At 29.8% G+C, this 13,238-nt stretch overlaps 1 protein-coding gene across 1 annotated transcript; it reads right to left on the bottom strand.

The window, feature by feature from the left end:
* Positions 1-865: 865 nt before the first annotated feature.
* LOC138337549 (uncharacterized) lies at positions 866-3,593 on the bottom strand. Its single transcript, XM_069287466.1, has 4 exons — positions 3,508-3,593; positions 2,985-3,423; positions 2,395-2,698; positions 866-1,416 (listed from the first exon to the last, which is right to left on the bottom strand). The coding sequence occupies exons 1-4, from the start codon at positions 3,591-3,593 to the stop codon at positions 866-868; spliced, it is 1,380 nt and encodes a 459-aa protein (XP_069143567.1).
* Between the last annotated feature and the right edge of the window lie 9,645 nt (positions 3,594-13,238).

Here is a 13,238-nt window from a genome sequence, read left to right as displayed (position 1 = left end):
CCTTTATTTGATCTAAGAAATTCAATGCCCAAGAAATACTTAAGCTCTCCTAAGTCTTTGATCTTGAAGTGACTATGTAATATATATTTGGTCTCTTCTATCAATTTAACAGCATTTTCTGTTATAACAGGTCATCTAGATATACTAAAATAATAACCAGCTTAGATCCTCTCCTTTAAGTATATAAGGAGTAATCTAGATGACTCTGAGTATATTCAGAATCACAAAGTGCAGTTGTGAGCTTTTCATTCCATTGTCTAGAAGCTTGTTTGAGTTCATAAATAGACTTAATCAACTTGCAAACAACATTCTTCCTCTGTGGTTGAAATCCTTTACGCAATTCCATACACACTTCTTCAAACATATCACCTTGTAAGAAAGCGTTGTAAACATCCATTTGGTAAATAATCCAATGTTCAGCAGCAGCTAATGAGATTATAGATCTAACTGTAACCATCTTCAGCACTGGTGAAAATGTCTCTTGATAATCAATTCCCTCAGTCTGATTATATCCTTTAGCTACCAGTCGTGCCTTAAATCTGTCAATCTGCCCATCATCTTGATACTTGATCTTAAAAAACCATTTACATCCAATAACATGCTTGTGTGTTGGCATGTTTACTAAATTCCAAGTCCCATTATCCTCTAGTGCCTTGATTTCTACTTTCATTGCATCCACCCACCTTTGATCCTTAATTGCATCTTCATAGCGCCTTGGTTCAACCTCTGTGGAAAATTTGGACAAATATGTAGCATGAGATGGAGAAATATGATGATATGAGACATAATTTCCAATAGTATAAAGCTGGTTCGAATCTGATACTTGCTTCACCTAGTCCTTCATCCATATAGGTGGATGTGATATTCAAAGTGACTGTCTAATCCGTCCTTCTGCATTGACTCCTTCTGCATTAATATTATGATCAACACGATCATTTCCTTCAACTGAATTCCTTCCTTCTGCTGCAACATTGTGATCAACCTGATCATTCCCTTCAACTATGTTCATGTCCTGTAAGATATTAGGCAATATCTCCTTATGTGGGAACTGATGAGTTGTTTCATGGAACTCATCCTCATGAAGTGTCTGATCATTAATTGGAAATAGGGGTAACTGCTTGTTACTGATCTGTTCATAAGGAAATATACCTTCCTTAAAGACAACATCTCGACTAACCAACATCCTTTTCTGACTCAAATTATATAATATGTATCCTTTCTGAGCAGTTGCATAGCCCAAGAAAATACAAGCATCTGCTCTTGGGGAAAATTTGTCAACTTTAGGCAATCTTGTTGCAAAACACAAACAACCTAAGATCTTCAAATGATTTAGCTTAGCTTTCACCTTATGAAAAACTTCATAAGGTATCTTTCCCTTCAGTATTGTTGTTGGCAATCTAAATATCAAATACACAACTGCAAAAACACATTCTCCCCAGAACCTAAGAGGAATGTGTCCATGAAATCTGAGTGCTCTAGATACTTCAAGAACATGTCAATGTTTCCTCTCTGCCACTCCATTTTGTTGTGGAGTGTATGGACAACTACTTTCATGAACTATCCCTTGTTTACTAAACAATTAACTGCATTCTTTGTTAAAAAATTCAGTTCCATTATCAGATCGGACCCTTTTTACTTGTTTCTTAAATTGAGTTTGAACCAATGAAAAAAATAATTGTAAGATCTGAAACACATCACTTTTCAACTTAAGCAAATATACACATGTCATTCGAGAATTATCATCAACAATTGTCAAGAAGAACCTATAACCATTGTGAGTCATCACTTAGTATGGTCCCCAAACATCTAAGTGAATCAAATAAAAAATAGAAGCACTTCTAGAAGAGCTTAAGCTGAAAGGAAATCTGGTTTGTTTTGCTAATGGACACACAGGACATTTATTACAAGCATCATCTAAATCAATTGAAGATAATGACAATTGTTTCAAAGTTTTCCATCTTGTGCAATCAGTAACATCTCATTTGCTGTGTTTTCTCGATGTGTTGGTTGATCTAAAAAGTAATACAATCCATCCAATTCCTTACTAATCCCCTTCACCCTCCCATTTAAGAGGTCCTGAAAAATAACAAACTCAAGGAAAAAATTTACTGAGCAATTTAATTGTTTGGTTATTTGAGATACAGAGAGTAGATCACAATTAAAGTCTGGAAGCACCAAGACATTTTTAGTGTTTCACCAGTGTTTATGTCACAACCCCCAGTATGTGTTACTGTACTAGTCTCTTCATTTGGTAGATATACTTTTCTACCTATGTAATTTTTACTATGAGTTAATCTTTCTAGCTTAGAAGTCATGTGACACGTAGCTCCTGAGTCAATTATCCAGCTTCTTTTTCATCATTCATAGAAAAAATTTGAGTAATTGAACTCATACCTGCCATAGCTACATTTGCCACAGTGTTATCAGTTGCTTGTCCTTCTTCTTTCTCCAACATATGCATAATTCTTTGGTATTGCCTTTGAGTGAAATTAGGATGAGTTCCCCAGACTCCTGATCCAGATGCATTATTATTAGGATCCTGCTCATATCTTGCATTACCCAAGGCTCTTGAACCAGATACATCAGAATCCTTCTCATATCTAACTTGGTTAGCTAGAGGTTTGTCATTGATCTGTGATCCCTGCATCTGACTAATTTCTCCCTGATCAACTCCTGATCCATTCTTCTTCTTAAACTTCTAATCGGGTGGATATCCATTCAATTTGTAACAATTCAATTTAACATGTCCCTGTAACTTGCAATAATCACAAAATTGATCTCAATTCTTCTTCTTCTGCTGAACTTATGTCTCTTTGATAGGGTCCTTTTCCTGCATATAAGGCTACTGAATCTAATGATTCTCTACTAGAATGAGTACCTGCAGTTTTACGCTGACTTTCATCTACCATTATCATAGCATAAGCTTTGCTCACACTTGGCAGTGGATTCATCATTAAAATCTAACTTCTCGCTTGACTATATACTTCATTCACTCCCATGAGAAATGCAAATAACCTCAAGTATGCTGTGTGATCTACATATGTCCTTGATTTATCACAGTTACATGATGGTGGAGGGACAAATGTATCAAACTCATCCCATAGTAATCTCGATTTTGTAAAATAGTTGGAAACAGTTGAATTGCCTTGATGAATTGTACAGATCTCTGTGTGAAGTTGATAGATCCTTGATCTATCGATTTTGTCAAATCGCTCTTTAAGATCCTTCCATACAATTGTTGCATCATCTGCATACATAATCCCACTAAGTAATTCCTTGGAGACTGTATTCATAATCCAGACAAGTACAAAACAATTGCATTTTTCCCACTGCTCTTCCAATTCCAGTTGATAATCACTACGTTTACATGTTCCCAATACAAACCCTAACTTGCTCTTAGCTTGAAGATTGATTAGCATGAATCTGCTCCATATAGAGTAATTTTCTGTTCATGTGAGCTGCACTATGGTAAGAACACATCCAGGAGTGTCTGAAGGATGAAAATACAGGGGATGATTGCGTTTTTCCTCGATTTCGTCTAGCGTCTCTGTTCTGATTGCAGTTGCAGTAATTGATTCTCCGTTGTTCACCATTACTTCTGCTTCCACCATAAGTTTTCAATAGCAGAAATACATGATCTTACTTCACACAATTGAATCGAACTCGATTCACTGCTCTGATACCATAAAGAGAATGTAATCTAAGAATGAGCTAAAGAAGAAGAAAGAAGAGAAAGATCTTATTGATTTGATACGAAAACTGTAACTTTTTATTTACTATGAACTATACTATATAAACAATCTACACAATATTAATATGTACTAACTAACTAACAACCTTGTGGACCCTACTAGCTAACTAACCTTTCTACTAATCAACTTAATTAATTAACTAATTACATAAGGAACTATTTAACCAATTTCTACAAATTTTTTTAGAATACCATTATTTGAGTTCTGACTCTGTGAGAAATATAATTATATAAATTTTTTTAATCTTCCAACTATTTGAACTGACTTGAAAAAATACTCCCTCCTCCCTCTCTCCCCCTTCGGGGTCAATAATATGAAGTTTATAAAAATAAATAAGAATTTTTAATTTTATAGAATTAAAATATATCAAAATGTCTTTTACTTTTGTGACATTTAAATAGAATATTATAAATGTAAAAATCACTCTTTTCAAAATAGATTTGAAATTAAAGATAATCATTCTTTTTGTAAAAAACCAAGTATATATAAGATGCATACATTTTTTATTTTTGAATTCCCAACTCTGCCACATCCTAGCTCTTCTCAAATCCTATCATGTGATGCAAATTTAAAAGTTTCAACACTTGCATTTTGTTATTTGTTATATGAAATTATTCAAACACTTACATACTAATATATATTTGAGTTCGTTCTATTTTTTCAGAAGTATAGACAGAGTAAAGACATCAGCAGCACCACTAGAAGTAGTAGTAAAGGCAAGTGTTATGCTACTATTACATTATATATTTTTGGCAAAATCAACTGATTTTGAGCAGCTTATAAATCTTTAATACAATGTGGAAAAACATGCAGGATCAGCGAAGAAGTAGGCTCGCGGATTTCTAGAATGACATGATCAAAGAGAGAGCGGCTCAACAAATTTAATAATCTTAAAGTCAAATTTTAATACAAAACTTTTTTTAAAAAATTAAGAAGAGAACTTATGCCCCCTGATCCTTATGTATATATATACTATTTATGCAAAGTATTCTTTTTATGTCCTTCCTTCTCAATTGCTAATATATATAGTTAATTCATTTCACTTTTCTTTAGATAATGTAGGTAAAACAAGTGTGTGTATATATAATTAGAATATAAATTAGTTGTGAAGCAAAAATATAAAAATACTAATTAAATCTCAGATTGAAAAAAGATTAAAAAGACAGAATATAGAATTCGTCAATTTGATAACTTTATTAATAAAAAATATTAATAAATGATTAGAAGAAGATTGAGAGAGAAAAAATAAGATAGCAAGATGATTAGTACATCAAATGGATCATTAATTACATAAAATTTTACGTCATTACCTAACAACGAATTAATCATACAATTTAATGAATTTTTTTAAAAAATAATATATATATATATATATATATATATATAAATAAAATGAACATATATTTGAAGTAACAATACAAGATAATAAATAGTTGTTGGGTATATAAATTTTTGTTATAAGTAGTATTGATTTAAAATACAGATTCATAACAATAGTAACAATCATTCATTTCTTTGAGAATATTCGATGAAACTGAAACGATAAAAAAAGATTAACATGACCTTTGTACAAGAATGGCATACACTAAGAATGACACAACAAATTAAGAAATGATACAATAATAACAACCATTCCGTCAGTTAGTGATGATAATAGGGCGGGGCGGATGAGGGCAAAATATCTTAAAGCAATGCGGATGAGGCGAATTTAAGGTTGTACAGAGCAGATAAAAGTAAAAATTTTTAAATTTATGCAGGACAGGATAATCGTTGTCTTGCTAGTATATGTAATTTTATGTTGGTTGATCTTAGTTTTAACTGTTTACATGGTAGAAGAGTAATAGAACATTATTTATAAAGATAATACCTTTAAAACCTACTAAAATTAAAAAAAATATTCTATGAAGATGGGCGGAGCGAATTAAGACTTTCACAAATTAAGTTCAACCATCCTGCCTCCTCCCATTGCCATCCTTACCGTCATTAGGAATTTGTGTTGGTAAATTTTTCGGTTTGACCATAAATTTCCCATAATATTTTGGAAAAAAATTGACAAAATGTGTTTGTCCAAAAAATTTGTCATTATTTGATAAATATTTTTGGTAAATATTCCAAATACTAATTTTTTGTAGTATTTGGATCAAATCTCATTATTTGGGCATTATTTAAAATTGAAATTTTACCACAAATTTTTAACTTTTTCAAAGACACCCTCTGTAGTAGTTGTTTGCGTTATATTACATAATTTTTTTACGTGAACATCAAAATAATTATGAAATGTTCAGTGAACATGAAATCTGATCAGGGTGACAAAGTCATGTGTTTTCTCTACCTCACGATGTATGAATTTATGTTTGTTGTACTCACTCCAAACTATCACATCGTCCTAGTGTCATGGATAGCTGAATATTATTTGTGGTTGTTGCAACGAATATCCAATTGACTTCTAGCACAAGTTTATGATTAATTTTGATAGCTTTTAAAATTTTGAGTACAAATTATATTTTTCTATAAAATAAATTAAAATATATTTTTCAAATACTATGACCAAACACATAATGAAATTTCACCAAATAACGCGTATAACCAAACGCTAACTCAAAATGTGAGACTTGTACTTACTAATAATTGCCCACTTATATATATCCAGAAGCGACTAATGGCGTGTTGAATTCAACTTTTGTGATTTTTATTGCATAATAGTAATTGAATTGTTTCTATTGAAAAAGCACTTTTGTTATTAATTTTTATATTTCCAAACGCAGTTTTGACAGTCTAAATTAATCAATAACTTACTTAATTTACGTAATTACTACTCTCTCGAAATTTTTTTATTACGTGCCTCATATATACCCGATGCGGTTAAGTTTTTTCCTGTCGGTGGACTAATCAAGCAGTAAAATCTTCAACACTAATCTATTTTTGGGTTCAGTTTCACATTATTAAACAGGAATATGAAAAACGATTAACATGTACAAGAATACAAAGCCAATTTGCTAATTCTATAAACTCAATGAACACCATGAAATAAATACTGCTAATTTCTCTTAAACATTCTTGCATATTTTTTAGGAACAAAACATTAATGGAAATAAAGGACTAATCTACTTGAATCTCAGAACAAAAATTGAAAAATTTACACTTAAACTTGGATCTAAAATCACACCATAGCAAAAAAAAAAAAAAAAATTGAAAACAGATATCGAGATCTAAGTCTGCTAATTGGAGAATTAGATATCAGAGAAGCAGTTATACCTAGCTGTAGTTTCTCCGGTACAACTTCCGACGACTTTAGAAACTCTTCTATCACGTCCGATGACTATTTGATTAATCGTCGCAGCTGTACAAAGACACTCTTTCAGATCGTAGTGTCGGTCGGATTCCGATGAAGAGATCACAGATTTGACAAGCTCACAGCATAGATCTTCGGATTCTACTGGAGATTCTTCCATCGGAAAACAAGCAGAAGCAAGGTGCATGAGCTCCGACGGTAAACAGTTCAAAACTTTTTTCGCCGGAGTTTTAGCAGATGCAGCGGTGGTAGCTTGTAGAGTGAAGAAAATAAGGGTAAATGAAAGTAAAATAGGTAGAAAATTTGGGGATTTTTGGGAAGCCATATTTGTTGAAAGAGTGTAGACTCAGTAGAGAAAATGAGGAAGAAGAGATGTGGGAGAAAAAGGTAGAGGGTAGGGGTGCAAAGAAAAAAGTTAATTTTCAGTTTCAGTCCTTCATTTATAACTGTATTCCTACTTTAGTCTACTTAATTTAATACAATGTACATTTGACCTTTTAATTTATATGTAAAAAAACGTCAAATTTCTAGCTGTATAATTATTATTCTTTCGCTGTTCGAAATTTATATTAGAGGTCCAATTAAAATTTAAATTATACATTGTACGATTCTTAATGAGAATACATCAATAATTTTTACATTTATTGGTAACTCTATTTAGATATTCGAATTATGAAGATATTTTAATATATAATAAAATTTCTATGTTGGATACTTTCCATTCAAATACATATAAATTTTTTTTGTACATATTCACAACATCTTAGATAGATATATCAATAGGAAGTATGTTACAGTAATTTTAGTTATATGCATTAATCTTAATAATTCTAATTTAGTAAGTAATAACGTGAGTGTTCGAAAATACAATAACTTTTATAAATTTTGAGCCAAAAAATAGCTAATAAAGATATTACCATACTTGATCTAACAAACTGAGCAAAGTTGAAAGTCTAAAGATAATTTAGTGATAACTTTTAAAAATTATAGAAATATTTTAAAATTTTACATTAGTAGCTTCATGAAAATGTGTCACAAAACTTTCTCTAGTATCTTCTAACTATTTTTTCTAATTAATATTTCTTCGATGCGTATAAATAAGACTGGACAAGTTGTCCCCTAATTAATACTTTAACGTGCTGTCATGTTTACATGGTCGAACTTTCTCGACAACTTCCACGTTCTTATGCTAAAGTTTTGTATTATTTAATTGATTACTGGAATGGCTTAGTTTACACTTGTTAACCTTAGCTAATTCCTAGTTAAGAGAATTATTTTATATCCGGAAACAAAATCAAAAAGAAAAATAAATAAATAAATAACAGAAATTTCACTTTCAAATTCTCTTATTATTCCCTATTAATTTTTTCTAATTTTTAAAATCTCTCATTTTCACACATTAGATTAATGTATTAGCGCATCAAATTAATATATTTTGATTAGTGTATCATGTGTAAAATATAATGTATCTTACTGAATGATTAATATCTCTCACACATCAGAGTAATATATCAGCGCTTATATTATTGTATCAGTTTGAGGGATTTCTGTAATTATAAACTTATAAGGAACAAATAACAATTTTGTCTTAACATTATGTGATTATTGTCCTTTTTAAGAGAAATCTGATTATATTTTGTCATATGATAACGAAGTTAAAATTTTATTAAGGATATTCAAGAATAATAGTGTGTGATTGTCAAAATAAAATAAAAGTATTGTGTTATTTGGGATTAGGATACTTATTATTACTACACCAAAGTATATAGTTATAGATAAACCCCTGCGGCATAGATGAGGTTGTTGCTTTCTCGATCAGAGTGCTAGATTAGAGTAATAAATTGAAAAAATATTCTTTTATAAAATGTTATTTCAAATAAAATTTTACTAGAATCTAAATTAATTAAACTAAAATTAAAAAAATTAAACAATTTTGTTAGTATTTTGACAGGTATCATCACTCCATTCTCTCCCTCTCTCTTTTGAGATGCACCGATTAATACTCCGTTGATTGGATTTGGAGACTATATAGAACTCCCTCCTGTCTCAAAATGGATAAATTCCTTTTTTTTTAGTCAATTTTTTAAAAAATAAGCATTTTTTAATAATAATTTAATTTTAATTTACGTAGCATATTTAAAATTATAAAATTTAATTTTTTATATATTTCACTTAATTATAATTTAAAATTTCAATATTCAAAAATTTATTTACTTTTTTATATTTTATATCAAATTAAACTAGATTATTTTTTAATACCGAAAAAACGAAGAGAGTAATAAATTATCACAAGATTGATTAACATAATTGAGAAAGTTGAAACAGAGAAAGTATATGTAAGACAATAGCCAATTAAATGAGCACACCTACTTTTTCGAAAGTACTGTTGTGTTACTTTAATTTTCCTCTATTCACCTACTACATGGCCCAAAAAAAAAGGATTAAATTAGAAGAAAGAGTAATGAGGGGGACGGATGTATTCACAGAAGAGATAGGGCATTGGGAGACATACGGAAGGAGTGTATTCGAAAGCGAAGGGATAAGACATTTTGATGCATAAGAGAGGGATGTATTTGAGAGTGATGGATATTCGAGAGGGGATAGAGAAGTATTAATGAGAGAGAACAAGAGGATGTTGCTCAGATAGTAAACACACTTCACTTACAGCCCTGAAGATTTTGAGTTCAAGTTCTTGTTGCTAAAGAAGCAAAAAATTATAAAGGAATGAGAAAAAACAAAACAAAAATTAATTATCCTTTGACCTAATTACTGTCCAGCTCAATAACAAGAACGCAATAGATATGCATATTAGTAAAAAATATCAAAACATTTTTGTTAGTATTAATTAATTATCATTGGAATATCGCCGGTCGCTACTAAAGATTATTTTTTGGTGTAGTGTTCATTGAATGTAATAATTGACAGAAAACTATACCTCAAGAAGTTTGAAGTCAATAAATTAAAAGTAGCCCCTGCCTAGTGCCTGGATGTTTAATGATTCTTCCTCCTTCAAAGGGTTTAAACTAGTTAGCACATAGAAAGTATATTTGCGATGTCTAAATACGTATGGAGGAGATTGAAGGAGACTTTATACATAATACATTTCACACAAGATCATAGATAAATCAGTATATAGACAATATAGTGATGTTTTTTTTTTTTTGACAAATTACAGCTTTTCCTTGTTTTGCCATTTGTTGACAATAAATACCTATGAAACAATATTTTACACTAACAACACAAATAAACGTGCAAAAGGACATAATTCAAGTAACATAATTATATGAGTACTAAGTCTAAAAGCAAAAGATATTATTGAAAATTTCAAAGAGGTATATTAATTTTTTTTTAACTAAAAAGACGAAAACGCTTCTTATGTAGCAATTTTTTTCTGGCGGTGTTACTTTGTTAGAATCAAAATCGCTGGTAGGTTTTGTCCAAAATGTTTTTCCCCTTTTCTGTGAATATCGCTGTCTGAGCAACATTTTTCGCGAAAAAGCTCTTAAAAAATTAAATGGCTGCTATGGCAGCGTTAATTCTATCAGAAAGTATTTTAAAAAAAAAAGAAATCGCTCCATATACAGCGATTTCAGTAGAAAAAATTTCCCACATGAGTTATTTAATATTTTTTCATTGTATACTTTTTAATTGTTAGCAGGGATTTAAAAATTGAAAAACAATTCTAACAGAAATCGCTGTCTTGATAGCGATTATTTTTAAAACTAAAATCGCTATCTTTGGAGCGATTTTCAATTATTATTTTATGGACAAAATCGCAGATAGGTTTTGATCGTAAACGAAGTAACAGAAGAAAATCGCTACTTGATGAGTATTTTTACCCTTTTGATTAAGAAAAAAATTGACATACCCTTTTGAAATTTTTGACAATAATTTTTGTCCTTTAGGCATCGGATTCGTACATATATATATACATTTCTCAAGTCAGGCACAACCTTAAGTTGTGCCCTATAAAGATTATTCGTACGTATCCATCAAATCTTTGAAGTAAGGAAGCGAGTTTGTCTCCGACTTAACTAGAGAACACGATATTGAGAATGAGTCCATAGGTCGACAAAAGGCTTCTAATGCAATAAATCAGGATCTGAAGTTCATCCGTCTTTGAAATAAATAAACCTTGTTAATAACTGTTAATTTCTAAGGATTCAACTTTCTCTCCAACAAAATAACATGACAATTTTAACGTATAAAATTAGCTCTAGCATAACATACACACAAAATGTTATCTAGTGATCTAGGGTTATATTTTACTTTAAGGATATCAAATTTTCATTCTATTACTCTCAAAATTGCAAATCAAGATCTTGCTTTAATTTCCTAATACAATGCATTCTGTATAAAATTGAATTTCCAAAAAAAAAAAATCAATAATTATTCTAAGTCACGGGATGAATAACAAAATTGTGATGAGTGAGTTAGAGGGTAGGCCCTATCTAAAGAAATTAGTGGTGGAGGAATATTGCCACATTGCAAATATGCATAGGCTTATCTCTAAAAATTACAGAGCTCGTTGGTTCAATGCATAGGCCGTAGGATGTGACCATTACTATTATTATTATTTACAATCTATTTAAGGACGTGAAATCCACTCATATTTCCCATCCGTTCATTTCAATATCTTCATCGATGATTTTAGTTAGATATTCACTTTCTAGAAAATAACGAAGCATTTTATTATTTTAATCTTGATTAAATGTCTTAAAGTCAAAAAGAAAATATAAAATTGTATGGATTAAGTTTTTACTTTTTTTTAATAAAAAAATCTTGTATAGACATCATGCTAATTTTTTGAGTGTCATTTTAGTTTTATCCGATGTCTTTAGACTATTAAGTTTTTACTCGTTAGTTATTAGGCAAAGAAAAAAAAAAGTACAATTTAGTTGTCTCCATTCATGTTCCAACATAGATATATATAAACTCAGTTTTATTTTATGTGATAATAGTTTGAGTTGGCCAACGTTTAAAAAGAAAATGAAGATTTTAAAATTTGTGATTCGAAATGAATAATAGAAATTTGTATAATTAATTTTACTAAGGATAATATAAATTTTTTATACTTATATTGTTACGTGTCTTTTTTCTTTAACGAACTAATAAGAAAAGTAGTAACGTAAATTGAGACAGAGAGAGTACCACTTAGGGCATCTCCAACACTACCTTATATTTTACTCTACAAATACTTATTTTTTTGTTTTTTTCACACAATCAATTTCAATCAAATTCTCATTTAATATTTAAAAGAATTTTAAATATTAAATATTTAATTAATACATTTACATAAAAAATAATATGTCAATTATAAAATAATATTATAATATTAAAAAATAAAATAGAGATTATAAATAATAATTTTTTAAATTTAGAGAATCATTATTCAAACTCTTTCTAATTTCTATTTTACTCTTCTAATATATAGTTATTAGAAGGTAGAGAATAAAATAGGGAGGAGTTGAGATGCCATTACCTTTCTTCCTAGAAAATGGCAAAAAAGAAGAAGTAAATATAACAATAAAATGAATATATCTTCCAGAAATTACACATTTTTTTTTTAAAAAAAAGAGAGACATTGTGAAACTGTGTTTGCCTCTAGGGATGTGCTCATCTGAACCCTTTAAAATAAGATGAGATTTACTATTCCATGTGATAATATATGGTTCACTAAAAGAAAAAAGAAAAAAAAAATAACAGCTATTTACTGGTTGCTTATCTGTCTTTCTGAAATTTTGTCCAATTGCTACTGAGGCCCGTTTGGCCATAAATTTTCTAAATAATATTTGAGAAAAATTTGGCAAATAATGTTTGTCCATACAATTTGTCATTATTTGATAAATATTTTTGGTAAATATCCCAAATTTCCAAATACTAGTTTTTTCTAATATTTGGGCAAAATCTCATTATTTGGGATATTTTAAAAATTAAAATTTTACCCCAATTTTTTATCTCTTACAAAAACACCCTCTCTAGTAGTTGCTTGCGTTGTATTACATCATTTTTTACGTAAACACCAAAATAGTGATAAAATATGTAGTGAATATTAAATAATTGTTGATGAAAAATATTAAAAATTGACTTTAGGTAACAAAGTTATGTACTTTGTCTACTTCATGATGTATAGAATAATTCTTGTTGCACTCACTCCAAATTGCCACATTGCTTTAGTGTCATAGACATTATTT

The sequence above is a fragment of the Solanum lycopersicum genome, chromosome 7 (genome assembly GCF_036512215.1).
Source record: "Solanum lycopersicum chromosome 7, SLM_r2.1".
Lineage (NCBI taxonomy): Eukaryota > Viridiplantae > Streptophyta > Magnoliopsida > Solanales > Solanaceae > Solanum > Solanum lycopersicum.
The sequence above is the reverse complement of the archived record's forward strand: the minus strand, read 5'-3'. Positions and strand labels throughout refer to the sequence as shown.

Excerpts from the sequence above, each read along its gene's own strand:
- LOC138337549 (XM_069287466.1), bottom strand. The coding sequence starts at position 3,593 with ATGGTGAACAACGGAGAATCAATTACTGCAACTGCAATCAGAACAGAG. Across the intron at positions 3,424-3,507 it reads GAAAAACGCAATCATCCCCT|ATTCATGCTAATCAATCTTC; the intron begins GTATTTTCATCC and ends TATATGGAGCAG. Across the intron at positions 1,417-2,394 it reads GGCAAATGTAGCTATGGCAG|TTGTGTATTTGATATTTAGA; the intron begins GTATGAGTTCAA and ends GTGTTTTTGCAG.